This window comes from Lissotriton helveticus, chromosome 10 (assembly GCF_964261635.1).
Source record: "Lissotriton helveticus chromosome 10, aLisHel1.1, whole genome shotgun sequence".
NCBI lineage: Eukaryota > Metazoa > Chordata > Amphibia > Caudata > Salamandridae > Lissotriton > Lissotriton helveticus.
This window is the reverse complement of record NC_136071.1, coordinates 338,649,164-338,665,420: the sequence shown is the minus strand read 5'-3', so window position 1 is coordinate 338,665,420 and position 16,257 is coordinate 338,649,164. Positions and strand designations below refer to the sequence as shown.

The following is a 16,257-nucleotide window of genomic DNA, read 5'->3' as shown; positions in this document are numbered from 1 at the left end:
TCCAGGACGTCACTGGCCCTGTTACCTCTGCCTATACCCGGCAAACATTTCCTGGCGTTTTTTCGCCTCTTGCACCAGGCGGATGAAGCGTTTTTCTCCGCCGCTCCGCTAACCAATTGCCCTGATGAGTCACATCTCCTTCACGGTGTGACGAAACACGCACCGGCTGGCTACCTCCTCACTGTACTGTCCATTGTTTGACTTATAAAAAACGATATTCACAAGAAACTTGAATCTTACCGTTTCCTTTTTCAATCTTTTACTCTGCATTGGTAGAGAACGCAGTCCGCACAATCGGACCATCAACCACACGTGCGTGTGCACAGGACCTGCTCTCTCAGAGGAGCAGGAGAATTCCTGCAAGCACAAGCACACTTATGTAGTGCTGCAACTAAAATAAAACAAGCATTGAAAATGCAATAGGTCTCGCAGCATTAGAGTTAGTGCTTTTAGAATTGTTTATGGGTTTTTTTTGTAAATCTTTAGCATTTTTGTTTCCTGTAGCCAATGCTAAAGAATTTCAAAAAAAAAAGCCATAAACATTTCTAAAAGCTCTGAAATGCAGCTCTTGAAATACGATTAGAACCCAAAAGTGCAAGAGTGCACAGCTATCTAAATAGAAAGTCTTGATCTGCTGGTGTACTGTGTTTGACACTGACCTGGTAACATTACATTCCCAGTCTGAGGGTTCACTGAAGGAAGGATGGACTAGCAAACACAGCCATAAAACATCGACTCCTGGCTCATTTATGGGAAAAAGCAACTTAGCAAAGACGCACAGCTCGGCAGGCGCTCATGTGAGAAAATAGCCGTTGCGTGTGAAAAGTGTGGCAAAGCAGAAAGAATACATAGCAGCGGGACAGCATGCCAGGTCCGTCATTAGGGGGACGTACACAGAGCAGAGAGGCACACAGGTGAGCGGGCCATAAAAACACAGTTGTGGGGGAAAGAGCCAACAGGAGGAAGACGGCTGAAACAGCCCTGCCAATGCACCTTGGGGTTAAACTAACGGCAATTAAGTCATTTCCGCCGCATTCCAACAAAAAACAAGACCAAGTGAAGCATGTGAAATGTAAGCAGAAACTGCAAGCTCTTTACAGGGAACCAATTTAGCTCCTTGGATAGTTTCAGAGCATAAAACAATTCACGATTAAAGCGATCAAGCTACTGTTTGTTCACCGCTAAGAAGATGGTTGCAACACTGGAGTAGATTTAAAGGAAATTAAACGTTTTCCAAACAGTCCAGTAACTCTGAAAGGGTTAAGAACATAAGGAAGAGTCAGTGAAAAGAAGATTCAAGAATGCAGGGGTGGAAGACTGAATACCTAGGTAGGCAATTGGTTTGCCCCTTAATTCCAGTGTTGTATTTACCTCATGTCCAGCTACCGTCCTCTTGGTTAACATCGCCTCCTTAAGAAGGACAGCTTTGCTCAAGTCTCTTGTTGCCTATTCACCATATCACGAGGCCGACACTGAGTGCCAATTCTGGTGACACCTACAAGTTGATTCAGGAAGAATGTGAAAGCATTTCTTTGCGGCTCTGGCAGTTCACATACTAAAGTCCACGCACTTCAATATTTATTTACCTGTAGTGACCGAGCATTTACAAACTGCAAATGCGTACACACGCTACTCTTTTGAAAATACAAATGCTACAGCTGCGAAGCCCGAATGGAAATGCTTTTACACAAGCTGCTGCTTTTTAAAAATACAAATGCCGCTGTGGAGCTCCTACTTTGTAGGCGCCCGCTGGACCTGTGCAGGAGGGGTGTAGGGAGTGAGGGAGGGGTCGGGCAGACATGGGAATGGCTGCGGGAGGAGGAATAAGGAAGTATTGACACTTGCTTAAGAAAGGCACTGTTTGTGCTCAGAGGGTGGGGAGGGCTGGTAATGCGAAGCAGGAGAGGGGAAGCTAAATTATAATGCCGAAGCGGAGGTCACAATTCACGGTCACAATTCACGGTCATTATCTTTGTCCGTACCGCATTGATGTGGACTACGGACCGGTTCGAGTCTCCCTTTCTACCAGTGCCTATTAAAAAAATAAAAACTGTGGTGAATGGGAAACAAAATAATAAATGTGCCTATCGCAGTCTCGCAAATGGATGAACTCCCGAAGGGTGAATGCAAGGGTTTGCTTCAACAAACAACAACAAACAAGACGGAGGGAAGAGAGGGGAGGGGGGAGGAGAAATGCGACACGGCGGGAAGGGGAGGGGGCGGAGCGGAGAGTTGAGGCAGGAAGAATTAAGTGAGAGAAATGTGTGGAGAACAGATGAGCACGAAGAGAAGTGGGGGCGAGAGGGTAGAAAGAAAAGAGAAAGATGTGAGAGTAGGCGGGAGAAACGAGGAGCTAAGGAAACAGAGGTAAAGGGAGGCAAACGTGTGGGGAGACGAGGAAAGCAGACGTGGCAAATGTTGGAGAAAAGAAAGGAACAGGAGATGGGCATAGAAGGAGGTTCAGAGAGGGAATCGAAAGGAAGGGATAGAAGTAAGGGGCAAAGAGTGACAAGTGAGCAAGAAGAACAAGACGGAGGGAAGAGAGGGGAGGGGGGAGGAGAAATGCGACACGGCGGGAAGGGGCAGGCAGGATGACTCAGGGGAGGGGGCGGAGCGGGGCAGAGCGGCATGTGGGTGTGAACAAGCCGGGCCTTTGAAGTGAAGCTAAGCTTCACTTCAAAGGTGTCGGAGGAATGCGGGCGGCTGTGCACGCGCTTTTAAGCTCAATGCACATGCGCATTGAGCTTAAAAGTCACGGGCACTGCAAGGAATCGCCACGATTCCTTGCAAGTTAGATAAAGTCTGGATGAGCCCCTATAGTCTCGCTTGCTCGATGCGCATGCGCATCGACAGGCGAGACCTAATAACTTGAAAGCGTGAGCAGTGGAAGGACACCTGTGACAGGGACAAATAAACGAAGAAGAGAAGCTGACACTCGCTGACCAAAAAGAAGCAAGGAAAAAAGAATGAAAAATTAAGCCAACCAATGGTAAGCAATGGGCAAGCGACATGCCCCAAATAACTAAACAAAATGCCTTGCAAGCAACAGCGCATATGGGGTCTCAGGCTAGATCTAACAGTGATTTTCAATAGATGGACTAATACTGCAATGGTTCTTGGTATCACAGGTTTTTGTAAGAAATATACTCATGGTTTAAACATTTTCAATGTCGCAAAATATGCAGAAATGGTTGCAAATAGGAAATTACTATATAATGGTAACACCACCAGGTTATGTGTCTCCTAAGCAAGGGGCAGGTCCTCGAGTAGAAAGAGCATCAATACATTTTTGGGTGTCTTACGAAAATGGAGATATGTAGTGTGCCTACTTCAAATGCGGGCAAGAAAAAAATCTCTCTTTTAAAAAACTCATTTGAAACATCCTGAAAACAGCAATGTCTAAAACGGCATGAAGAAAATTGACACACATTATATTAACAGGACTGGAATCACTACGGTGCCATAGTAAAGAGGCTTAAATTACACTCAAGTATCCCAATGTAAGCCGTATTGTTACATTATAATTTGTAAATAAAAAGACAATAGAGCAAAAAGGAAACCTGTAATTGAATGAGAATATTGGAAACAAGGCTTTAAAATTGAAGCATTTTGGTCCAGGCACGCAGTTTAGTAATAGGTACGTCACCGCTGGCAGGTAAATGTTTGAAAGTGGTAAACAATGAATAATGGGTGGTATCTCGGTACATACCTTGATCATTCAATAACCGTCTCAAACTAAAAACGTCACATGACTATGAACACTGAACCAATATGCATGTTGAGAAATGCAAGGAAAGAAGATAAACTACTGGACTTCAATGGGCGTTCCACTCTCAAATGGGCTGATAAATAAGTTACTGATGTTCGCACTGCCCATAGAGTGTGATTGCAATAGTTAATTGGCCACAACAGACTCCTCCAGAAGAGAGCACTATTAAGATAGCCAGAGATGTTTTTGTTAATGCAGTAAAAAAAGAAAGTCCAACCAAAACAAACTGGTCAAAACCCAACCATTGAAAGCAAAACAAGGTGGAAGATACTGTTGCCAATTGCATTCAAAAGGATTCTGAAAACGCCTCTGAGATCAAGGGGGCCACTTGTGATCAGAGGGTGCTTACTCATGGCCCTGCAGATGCACTCACGCTAACAGCAAAAACAGGGGGGGTGTAGAATGGGACAGGTATGTGCAAGATAAGTTTGTCCCACATGAGAACTTCTCCTTGCAGCTGGTTTCAATTATGTCACTGGAAACTGGTTTGCTAAATAGCACCAAGTTACATGAGCAACATACTGTAAATGCAGTTTTCCACTTCCTCCTCTACAGGAGTTTCCTTCCCACTGGGACAGCCAAGAAGGAGCAGAGTGCTCCAAGCACACCTTAATCACAGTAGATCAAACGGGCCAAATAGGTTATCAATTTCGAACCTACTCCATGTCTTATCAAAACTGTCACCATCTGATCAGATTTGAAGATTTCAGATTTATTTTGCTCTCGAGAAAAATTGATGCATTTGACATTTTCAATCAGGGGGTAATCCACAATGTTACTGACCCTACCGCTATAGCTCTAGGTGCCATATCTGAGCAGAAGACTTTCCTGCTCACTGTCCCTTAGTCTTTTTAAGAGTATAACTTTAACAAAAAGTGAACTGTATTGTGCATTGTAGTCCTGGCTACGTTTATTTGGATGTTTATGCTGAAATTAAGGTTTTGTTTTGGCTCTGCAGACGAAATCCACTCTGTCATGGCCAAAAATGCATCCCACTTTAGGGAACGGAGCCACTACTGAAGAACAGGTTTCCACTTCCCTGTGGTCCCAACATGCTAGTGAAATAGGAAGTATGCTCACTACTGATCATGTTAAGATATGTTAAAACAAAATGAAAACGCTTTCTCGTATACCCCAAATACTCCCCTCCAATTGAAGCAGAGAAAATAAATTTGCCATGTTATATTTGCTTTATTAGAACAAGACACTTATTCTAATAAAGCAAAAAATTGATCACAATTCTAACATCTGCAACACCCCTATTCGATCTATCAAAAAGCAAAGCAAGCACATGTATCACTTTGGTCAAAATCTGGGAGCTATATAGTATAAAGGTTTGTGTTATGTTAATTTTATAAACCGTGACTGCTATTCCACAATCCAGAGACCACACTGTCCTTAAACACACACACAGCTACCTATTTCACTTTGGTTTTGGCCTTGTAACTCTGCTTTCTCTAAAAAAAAAAAACGATTAGACCAAAAAAAAATAGTTAACTACCATTATCAGGAAACAAGAAAGTATTACTGTAACGCTAAGTAATAACAATGAAAGATCTAAATCTATACTGTATTTGTCAAGGTCTTAGATTACGGACACCCACTTGGGCGTCCTCAACAATATTTGTTTAAAAACAATAAAATGTTTTGCATTTAAAAAATCTTTGATTGGCTGTTACAAAGCACCATAAGGCCGGAGCGTATGATTCAGTACCAAGTCCTGCAGAAAGTAAATTAAACTTGGCAGGCACATCCTGTCCCTTTCCCTGCTCCCATACTAACTTTAACTTCTCCCTTCTTTATTTTATGTAGCGTAGATTCACTGTTCCATTCTTCACAGGCTGCAGTATACATAGAAAAGAATACCACAGCCACTTTCTTTTTTTTGTTAAAACATTTTTATATCTTTTCCATGAAATCATAGTATTTTTAGTAGAAAGGGAAATTATTTCATCAGCATAGATTTTTTCCTAAGGCAAATTGCGTCAGTCTGGCATTCTTTTTTGGGGATTTTTTTCATAATGATGCAATACTTTAGAGGACTACCCTTCTCAAATGATTCAATGCAAACGCCGAAAACGTATTTATTTGTTAAATTTAAAATGATTATTTTTCTATGATTCCATTTTTTGAACCAGAAATAAATGTATATTGAATGGGTTCACTGTTAAATTGAAAACTGGCAATGTGTGAAATATTTACATATTTTGCGGTACTACGAGATTGCTGGGAAACTGATCTGGGATCCCATCCGACAAACAGAGACTGGGCCAAAATGTGGGAGGAGCTACCTAAGGTTTCCCGTAATGCTGGTTTCTGATTAATACACTTACGTCCTCCATAGGGCATACCTCATGCCCTTAAAGAAGCTTAGCATCTATTTTCGCCAACTATATATATACACACACACAATATATATATATATATATATATATATATATATATATATATATATCAGCTCCAAAAGAGTCTCAACCGCTGTCGCGCGGAAAAGAGATGGCAGCACTCACAGGGTAGATGCACAAAATTTATATATAAATTTTGTGCATCTACCCTGTGAGTGCTGCCATCTCTTTTCCGCGCGACAGCGGTTGAGACTCTTTTGGAGCTGATATTTATGTCGGGTGCACCCCCGACAAGGCAGGCACCAGCCTACGAGTGCGGGAGGCAGGTGTACACGGAGCGAGAATATATATATATACACACACACACAAACACACACACACACACATATATATATATCTCTATCAATCACCGAGATTTCTCCGTACTCCAATACAAAAAATTCACTCGAGCCCAAAATTGTTTCTTGAAGCGTGTTTAATTAATCATGTAGCAAGTAAAGTAAACATATATATACACACACACACACACACATATACATAAAAACCACACACGAATATATAATTTTTCAGGCATAGGGAAGGGGAATAAACTATTTACAAAATGAATGAAAGGAAGGGGGATAGGAGGAAGTGTAAGAGGAAAAAAAGCAACGGTAAGCAGGATGGGATGAGGGAGCCTCTGGCATCCTCAGAACAGCAATTTTTAGGGAAGGTGTCAGCCAAGCCTTTTTGATTTTACTAAAAGCATCCATATACAGTGTACTTACAGGGGCTTTCAGTCAGCCCTCTTCATTCATTGGTCTCCTATTGTGTCATTCACATTTTCATCCACCCAGTATAGCATACATCACAGGACAATGAGTAAGTCCACTTTAGCCATTGGCAATCATCACTTTGGCTGATGGTGTTCTGCTCTTTCAAAAGGCGACCATATGTACACAAAGAAATGAACTTCAGTTACAGGGACTATTAAGCAGTGTGCTTTCTGAGACAGATGATTTTATATTTGCTTTAAGTCAATTTATTTGTTCAAATTGGAGAGTACCCAGCAACTCTAACATTAAAACTTTTACAAAAACGCAACAAAAGAAACATCGGCAGAGCTAAAAAGTTGGCAGCCAAACCCAGTACTACAGGATTTGGCAATGTTTACTTTCAAAAGTGAACCATCATGCAGTGGACAAGATGTAGGAAGGGGAATGAAGGAAAAAGGGTATCCATCTTGTTCAGAGCCCAACTGAAAGTATGAATGTTTTTAATGAAAGCCATTTAAACCCTAAAATGGATGCAAAAAAAGGGATTCTATTAATTGATTAACAAAATAGTAATTACCGTTCTACTTGAAAAGATTAAACTGTTTTAGGTAAAATGGCTTCTCAGAACAGTAGTACCTAAGTTGTTGTTTCTACAAAGTTGCACACAAGTAGTTTGTATACAACTATCTTAATATGTTTTTTTCTGTGGCTAGAACAATTTTTTCATACTTTTCCTAGCTTATTATACTAACAAAGGTCCCTAGTAACCTACAATAAGTAGTTCATTTTAAAAAACGATTGATCACAACATGATACAACCAATGTTAACAGGTCTGCACTTACATAACAATCCTAAACACTGTAAAGTTAATTCCTCAATCGTATTTCCGTAACACATTTTTGTTTGGAAAAACTTATAGTCTTTCAAAAATGCTATTTGAATATATCAATATATTCAAAAATGTACACTTGGCACTCATCTTAAAGGTAATATTAGCCTATATTTCTTTGAAATGCTATAGATTTACTTATATTTATAAGTCACCTATCAATATTAGTGACAGCATTTCCCAAGTTTTCTAGGTATTCTTTACAAAAGCAGACATTTATCAAACCCTGAAGGAAGCAGTCTTGAAATACAAAAATCAAGTTCCGTCATCAACCAGGGTCAACAATTTATATCTTTCAAGTCCTGAAAAACTGATTTAACTTTCGTTTATGTAAAAAGCTCAATTACCATAGTTTCAACGTACCGATGGCAATGCAATTTAAAGGAGCAAAAAAGTACCTTTGTTCAAAATCAAAGTTTACTATGGTATTAATATTCTTTTACAAATATTTGTGAGGAGATTTAACTTGGTTTACTTGAGGTATGCTGTAACTTCAGTATCCCTATCCAAGAAAGAAGATCTGAAAGGATATGTATTCTACAATATGCTAATCATCAAATGGTGAGGAAAAAGACGGATATATAAATAATTAACAGATTAAAATAACAACCGAGGTATCTGTAAATTGAAAGTTTGATGGTTACTTTTCTATTGGAAATAGTAATGACTCTGAATTCAACAACCAAGAGCTTACAGCTTAAATGGTAAAAATGTTGATGTTATTTCATAATGTGATTAATAGTGAGAAAGAGAAAATTGATTTAAAAGTTCCTTCTTGGTGCTATATACCAGTTTGTGAGGTGGTTAAGTGCAATTAGGAACTCCAACCTGGCACTTATGGCAAAATTACCAAGATGTGGACATGATATAGAGCTTATAGCTTGGAAGTTGGCAAAAGATTTGATTTATGAAGTTTAGATAAGCAACAATGTGTTTATAGAATGAACAGAATGCCCCGAAACCATAAGTAAAATCAACAAGTTTGACGGCAGTGTTTGTTGACTTAAATGGAGGTAAATATACAGCATTTAAAATTCAATATAAACTATTATAATTATACTCATTTAATATGTAACTGATATTTTAGGTTCATTATAAGCAACTAAAACATACAATCTTTATTGTGTATGAGCATTGTGAAATGAACATACAAATGTAACTTGAGATTGCGGAGTAAATATAAATTTTAAAATAAAGTATATTTAGTGTATATACTTCAAAATTAATAGTGTTTCATAATGGCTAATAGGTGGTTATAATAATTAGATTACAGAATACTAGTAATGCTCGTCAGTATAAAATGCTGCGGGTGGTATGAAAAAGTACATTAAAAAACTGCTGAACACATCAGTAAGAAAGTAACCTGCAACTGGGACAATATGTACAAGACAGGAACAATCTTATTTTGTCACTGCATGACGAACCAATGTTTATCACTAAACACACACTATCAGGTCTCAATTTTGTTGGAAACATAAATTTGATAAAAGACACAAAACAAATAAAATTTAAGATAAAGAAATATGGAGTAATTGTCATGAATTCTTGAAACTGATAATGTGCCTGCCTAACACCACAGAGAATAAATATTTTGTTTAATCTTAATAAGTGCTGATGCGCCTACGATAATGAAAGCTAAAGACAGGGTAATCAATATAGATAACACTGAGAAACATTTCTGCATTCTCAGTTAAAATAACAGAAATATTAGCAATTAATGCTAGCAATATCATGAATTGGTAGTAAACAGACTGGTATAATTTTGCATTTAGGTTTTCTTTATCGACAATGTTATCTTACATCACAGAATGTATGCAGTTAAATAATGACAGAGCCACGTGTAGTGAAAGGAGTAGGTGGCTGCACTGTGCACAGTGAGCATACTCAACTCTGGCTTTGCTACTACATATGGGCCTTTTCCCTCTTGTAATGCAAAAGGCTCTTAAAGCCTGACATTAGGTTGATGTTGTGCACCCAATACTCATATGCCCTCTACATATTGCACATAATGTGTCAAAACTTCTGCCCACTTCACACAGGAAACGGTTGGCGTGGTTAGGTACGGTATGCTTTAGGAAATGTATTTGGCACTTTGAATATATTATATATAGGGATCCCAGTTTTCAGTTTTTACAGATATAAATACAGACCGGAAAAAAATGATTTCTTATTAAATACAGAAAATGTCATCTTTGGATGTTTTTTTCTACTGTCAATCAAGAGTGCCAGGTCAGTAAGTGTATAGATTGAAGAGGTAGGGGAGATGAAAAAGACAATACATTTCCTAATTAAGCTTAATTAAGTGCAGATCCACAGTTATTTATGCTGCAATGCAAGTGTTTTCAGATAATGCTATTGCACTGTATACTGCTGAAACCTTTTGGACATTCAAATGCGAATGTACATTTATCAGTCAAATAAATGTGGAAAAATACCCATGGCACTTTCATCTATACAGAACACACAAAATAGAATTAGATAAATACAGACAAAATTAGCAAAAAATAAATACAGACTAAAATGTAGAAAAAATAAATACCATAAAACCGGGAGCCCTGATTATATATTCCCGCCATATGGCCGCAGAGAAACGTGGACTAGCCTTTTCTCGAAAAGGTATGTATGGTGAATCAACACCGCGTCTCGACTCAAACTACTGCAGAGTTGTGTGGAGGAAGTCCAACCCTAGGTAGGGATTGCTGGGCAGGTACAAGGTAATCACTAGGTGCTGCACATGCCTCTGCCAAGTTACACCCAGCACGACACTTACCAGCGCCTCCTCCGTCTCGTGTGAACTTCCGCTCTCATCGCAGCTCTCAACTGGAGTAGTCACTTCTTCCCGGGCACTGCGCTCGAGCGCCCTGTGTTTCAACCACGGCGGTTTATAATCCGTGAACGGGCTAACGCGGTAGACGTCCTCCAACCGCCCCTGGGTGATCTCGCAGATGCGGGCGATCTCCAGGGCGCGGTTCAAGCAGAGCTGCGGCCCCTCGTTGATCATTTTGTGTCGCACCTCCTGGAGGTAAACTCCGCACACAAGCCGGTCCCGAATCATCTCCTCTGTGTTTACAAAACAGCAGTCCCGGGCCAGCAGGCTCATCTCCGCCACGAACTGCTCCAGCGGTTCGCCGGGGATCTGTCGCCGCTCGTAGAACTTTGTCCGGGCATAGATGGGGTTTTCCTTCACTTTCACCCACTCGTCGAAGCGAGAGTAGTAGGCGTCCAGCCTGCTGCGGTCCTCGGCGGGAATGTCTGCCCAGCTGTTGAAGATGTCGCGTCCCTTCTCGCCCACCCATATGAGCAGGTAGCAGCACTTCTCGTCCTCCTTCGTGGCGCGCAGGGGGCCCTGGAACACGAGTTCGGCATGCTGCCTGAACTTCCTCCACTCCTCGGACAGCGCCGGACTGTCCCAATTCATCCTGGGCAGTTGCCCCCTTGGAAACTCCATTGCGTGTGCTGCACCCTGCTCTGTTGCTATTTTAAGTCCGGTGCCAGATTTGCAGCCCCCCCTGACCAATCGAGGCAGGGGGTGCTTGTTGAGAGAAACAAGGTGCTTGGGTCCCAAAGGAACAAATGGTGTAGAGGAAGGACTAGAAAAATGGGGAGGTACGTTCCCGCGAACCCTTTGAATCGGGGTTTTGAGCGCGGCGCCTCAATACACTCTAAACTCCCGCGCGGGAGTAGAGTGCAGGGGGACAGAAAAGGTGGGGGTAATCCGACCTTCCCGTGAAACCTTTCAACCCGGAGGCTGGAACAGCAAAATAGCAACTCGCCGCCTTCACTGCAGCACTTGAAAATGAGGTAAGGCCTCACTCGGAGAGATGAGCCGGCAATGGGCTAGAGCGGCATACACACTCGAGGCAATGTATGAGCAACAAACAGAGCGCCGCCTCGTGGCTCCCAGAGAGAGTCAGTCAAATGCAGCACGATGAAAATATCCTTATGGAGGCCATAGTCTCATAGACAGCGGGGGCTACATACGGAACGCGGCTGGCGCCTGCGTGATGACCATAGAGTCTCGCAAACCCAGTTCGGCTAGAACGTCTATCGAGACAGCACTGTGCCGGTCACAATAGTGCTAATAACGGCTTCCTGCCGCTGGCCGCACATGGGAGCGTTGCCAAAGCGTGCTTCACAATCCATCTATATTTGTTTGTAGTTTACCAGTACGATATTTCTATACCTTAGATTGAAAGAAAGGGCACCAGATCAACTACACGTTTTCTGATATTCTGTAACAGTTTTGGGAATGATTTGAAGACGGGAGGCTCCATTATGTATTCTCTTTTCCTTCTTCATTTGTACTGCACGTTTAAAGAAAATAGTATGATTCCCACCATCCTGCATTCTCAAGCAGGAATGTTCTGTTGAAGAAGAATACTCCTTGTAGTTTCAATAATGTTTAATGTAGAGAAGAGCAGGTACGCAGCCTGACAGGTAAGCAGTCAGTATCAACTGAATACATTGGAACACATGAGTCAGAACACAGTACAGAAGAATGTAGAATGAACACAGTTAAAGGTATACAACCTGTATTACACAACATAACACATCCCATTCAGAACAGAATTTAAAAAAAAAAAAAACTAGCAGCAGACATCACCTCCCACCTTAAGAGAAAAAAAAACAAAGAGAAAAGGTACCTATAGGGGAAAACTTTCAGAAATGTAATCAGCTAACCATACAGGAGGCCTTTTTTCACGTCTAGAATTCCTTAAAGCATTCAACACATCTTGACTGGCAACACTTGAAAGACTAGGAGCAGCCAAATCTGATAATTCATCACAATTAACCAAACCTGAAACACCAGGTACAGAAATATTGGAGGTATCAGAAACTACATCTTGATTGATAATATCAGATGGCAACGAGGAATTTGCACACAACAAATCCTCCAAATCAAACAAACCGGAAGATTTGTTGAAGGAAACATGAGGAGGCGAACACTTAGCAATCCTCTTAAGATTCCATACACGTCCATCAGTGAGGCGAACGGAATTATTCAGAATTTCCACAACTTGCATAGGTTCATAAAAACGACTTTCTTCCTTAGGAGATTTACCAGGTTTCCTAACTCTTACCCACTGACCAACAACAAAATCAACATCTTTCCCATTATGCTTGGTATCATACCAAATATTGCTCTTGAGATGTGAAGCCTGACTTTTTTCCTTAACAAAATTTTCAGACCAATTAAGCACATTGGATTTGAACAACCATCCAGGAGTAAATTTTGTTAGTGGATTTCTACCACGCATAAGGACAAAAGGAGGATAACCAGTAGCTTCACAAATTGAGGTTCTGTAAGGCCAAACCATTTTAAGACCTTGAGTTTCCCAATCCTTATTATTTCCTGACATTTGGATGGTGTTTTTGATAACCCGGTTAAAACGCTCAACCATACCATTGCTGTTTGGGTTATATAAAGCCGTGGTTTTATGTCTAATTCCCAATCTATTAAAGTACTCTTTGGCCTTGATTGACATAAACTGAACGCCATTATCACTGAACAAAACAGAAGGAATGCCTTCCAAAGTGAAAGATGTATCTAAAAATCGCAAAACAGTATCCGTATCAGCCCTATTCACAATTTTTACAAAAGGCCACCTTGAGAACAAATCCATTAACACCAAAATATACTTCTGCTCATTTCCAATGGGACCCATAATGTCAATAGCTGTATGCTCCCAAGGAGAACTAGGTCCAACCATAGTACCCACAGAAGGCTTACACATCACCAAAGACTTATCAGCAGCTTGACACAATTTGCAATTCCTCACAAAACTATCAATATCAGCATCCATTCCAGGCCACCAAAATGAAGTTTTAACTGTACGTTTAGAACGGACAATGCCAAAATGTCCCTCATGGCATAAAGTCATGATGGACAAACGCAAAGTCTTTGGAGGTATAACCCTTTCACCAAACCAGATATTACCATCTCTAACACTTAAATCAAATCTAACCTCCCAAAAAGACTTTAAAGGATGTTTACTATCCACTCTCTTTGGCCAGGACTCAGCAAGATACGATTTCACCAAAGATAACTCCTCATCATTGAGATATTCATCGTCCCACTTCTCCTTGAAAATGCCTGCACGTTCCAAATCCTGAACATAAGCCACCTGAAAACAGTTCCACAATTCATCTTCACATTCTCAAGCTGTTTTGGCATTCTAGAAAGAAAATCAGCTATACAATTTTCTTTCCCCGGTAAATATTCCATTTTATAACAGAAATCCTGCAACTTGATAGCAAGTCTGGCAACTCTTGCAGAAGTATTAATAGTTCCTTCAGTGGTTAAAACCCTGAGTAATGGCTTGTGATCACAGCGTAAAATAAATTTAGTACCCCACACAAAAGCTCTGAAATTATTTACCGCCCACACACATGCTAAAGTTTCCTTTTCAATGGTAGAATATTTTTCCTCAGTAGGCGACAGCGACCTGGAAGCATATGCTACAATTTGTTCTTTGCCATTCAAACCAATTTGAGATAAAACAGAACCTAAACCTTTAATGCTGGCATCAGTAGTGATGATAGTTTGTGCTTCAGGATTAAAACTTTTTAAAGAAGCGATGTTAGTGATGCAGCTTTTTATGTCCTCAAAATCTTGTTCACATTCCAAAGACCATGTACGCAGCCTGACAGGTAAGCAGTCAGTATCAACTGAATACATTGGAACACATGAGTCAGAACACAGTACAGAAGAATGTAGAATGAACACAGTTAAAGGTATACAACCTGTATTACACAACATAACAAGGAAGCATTACATTCAAAAGAAAATCCCCAGTATTTAAATAGGGTATTTTTCTCATACATGCCAACATTTCAGAAGAGCAAAGTGGGAGATTTTTTAAAAAAAATCGGGAGAATGTGGCCTTTAATCGGGTTACTGTCATGTTGTGAGAAGTTGGCCTGATAGGTGATGTTTCCAATTCTGGAACCACTGGTTATCAGACCAAACAATCCCTTATGGTGTCTGGTTGTAAGTCAACCTTATTAGACAAGCTATCCTAGGGGTAGCATGGACTAAGCAGCCTAAAGGCTTAACTTAAGAGGTCGTCTTAAGCGAGCTGTTTTACCACATACAATCCTGTAATATCAAATGAAAGGACACCACACAAGTATATATTATAAAAATATATGTGTTTATTACTAAAAACAATCCCCAGTACTCTTTATGAATAAAGGGGCACAAGCGTTAAATCAAAAGCACAGTATAACATACAAAGTTGCACAAATATGGATGAGGGCGAGGGGCCACTCAGACCATATACTAAACAAGTGGTATAAAAGATACCAATCGAACAGTGGTTAGGCCTAGGGCCTAGGGAATCGCTGGGAGCAGTCGGGACAAGCAATGCTGAAGTCGGGAAAGGCCCACGGGATTCGGGTGCAGTGCGGAAAGCGCACGCATGCACCAATGTTAACCAATGGTGCGTAAAAGTTGTAAAGTTAAAGTTTAAGGACACTTCCGCTGAACCTAGAGGAACAAAACTTAAGACACAGACCCTAGAGATGTGTACCAGTGTGGGAACACTGGCGGAGCAAAGTTACCTCACCCACAGGAAGCGGGTGCACAGGGTCGAAGTTGAGTCGGGTTTCGTCACGCAGGCTCTTGATGCTTGAAGCTGAAAGGGCTGCAGGCGGGGTGAAAGAGAAGTGTCCGGTGGAGTCCAAGGGTGGACTCAAGTCGAAAAGTACCTGAAAGCAGAGGGGACAGAGTCTGGGTCACTCAGCAGTGACCAGGGTGGAACCAGGACGGAACCAGGCAATGTCGGGCGCAATCAGGTGGTCGTTGAGGAGCTTCTCTCCGCTGTCACGTGGGCTCTGGGGCATCTGCGACGTCCAGGAGCGGGTCACGATCTGTCCCACGAGGGCTCTCACCGTCGGCGCAGTCGGCTTCAAGTTTGGAGCAAACAACACTTGGCAAGAGCAATCCACGCGGAACCGGGAGATTGCTTCTCACTCGAACCAGGAGGGTCAGAGTGGGGGCTCCTTTTCAGGGGAGCGGGTGCAAGTCTGGAGCAACCAGAATCGCAAGTCGATTTTCAAGTTTCGTCGGCACAGGGGCCACTAGCCGGCTGGCAAGTGACCGGGCCAACGCGTTGAGCCAAAAGTAGCAGAAGGGCCCCACGCAGCACTCGGTGAGTGTAGAGGGGTGAGCTTCGGTGCAAGAGTGGCTCAGGGTTGGGGCTTCTCAAACCCCGGTGTACAGATTCAAGGGTCACTCGTGGGCTGCACGGTCAGCGTCTCGTGGTCTTTCCAAGATGGCGTGCCCAACGCTTCCGGTCGCCTCCACGGGTCTCAGCTCTGCAGGGACTGTGGATCGGGCTGTTGGAGGGCAGGCAAGCTTGATCTCGTCGATCTCTGTCGCTCGAGTTCCGGCGGGAACTGCGACAAAGCAGACGTCGATGGCTGGATGGTGCCTGATTGCACAGGGTGGTCACTCCTTGACCACAAGGGAGATTCTTCGGGATTCTACGTCGAGT

The 16,257-nt window shown here is 41.8% G+C and overlaps 1 protein-coding gene across 1 annotated transcript in view; it reads right to left on the bottom strand.

The window, feature by feature from the left end:
- LOC144783789 (uncharacterized) overlaps positions 1-11,594 on the bottom strand; it is a 226,454-nt gene extending 214,860 nt beyond the window's left edge. Inside the window, exon 1 of the mRNA XM_078662488.1 lies at positions 10,530-11,594. Coding sequence (XP_078518614.1) covers positions 10,530-11,207 — 678 coding nt within the window. The 5' untranslated portion in view covers positions 11,208-11,594. The remainder of the gene's footprint in view (positions 1-10,529) is intronic.
- Between the last annotated feature and the right edge of the window lie 4,663 nt (positions 11,595-16,257).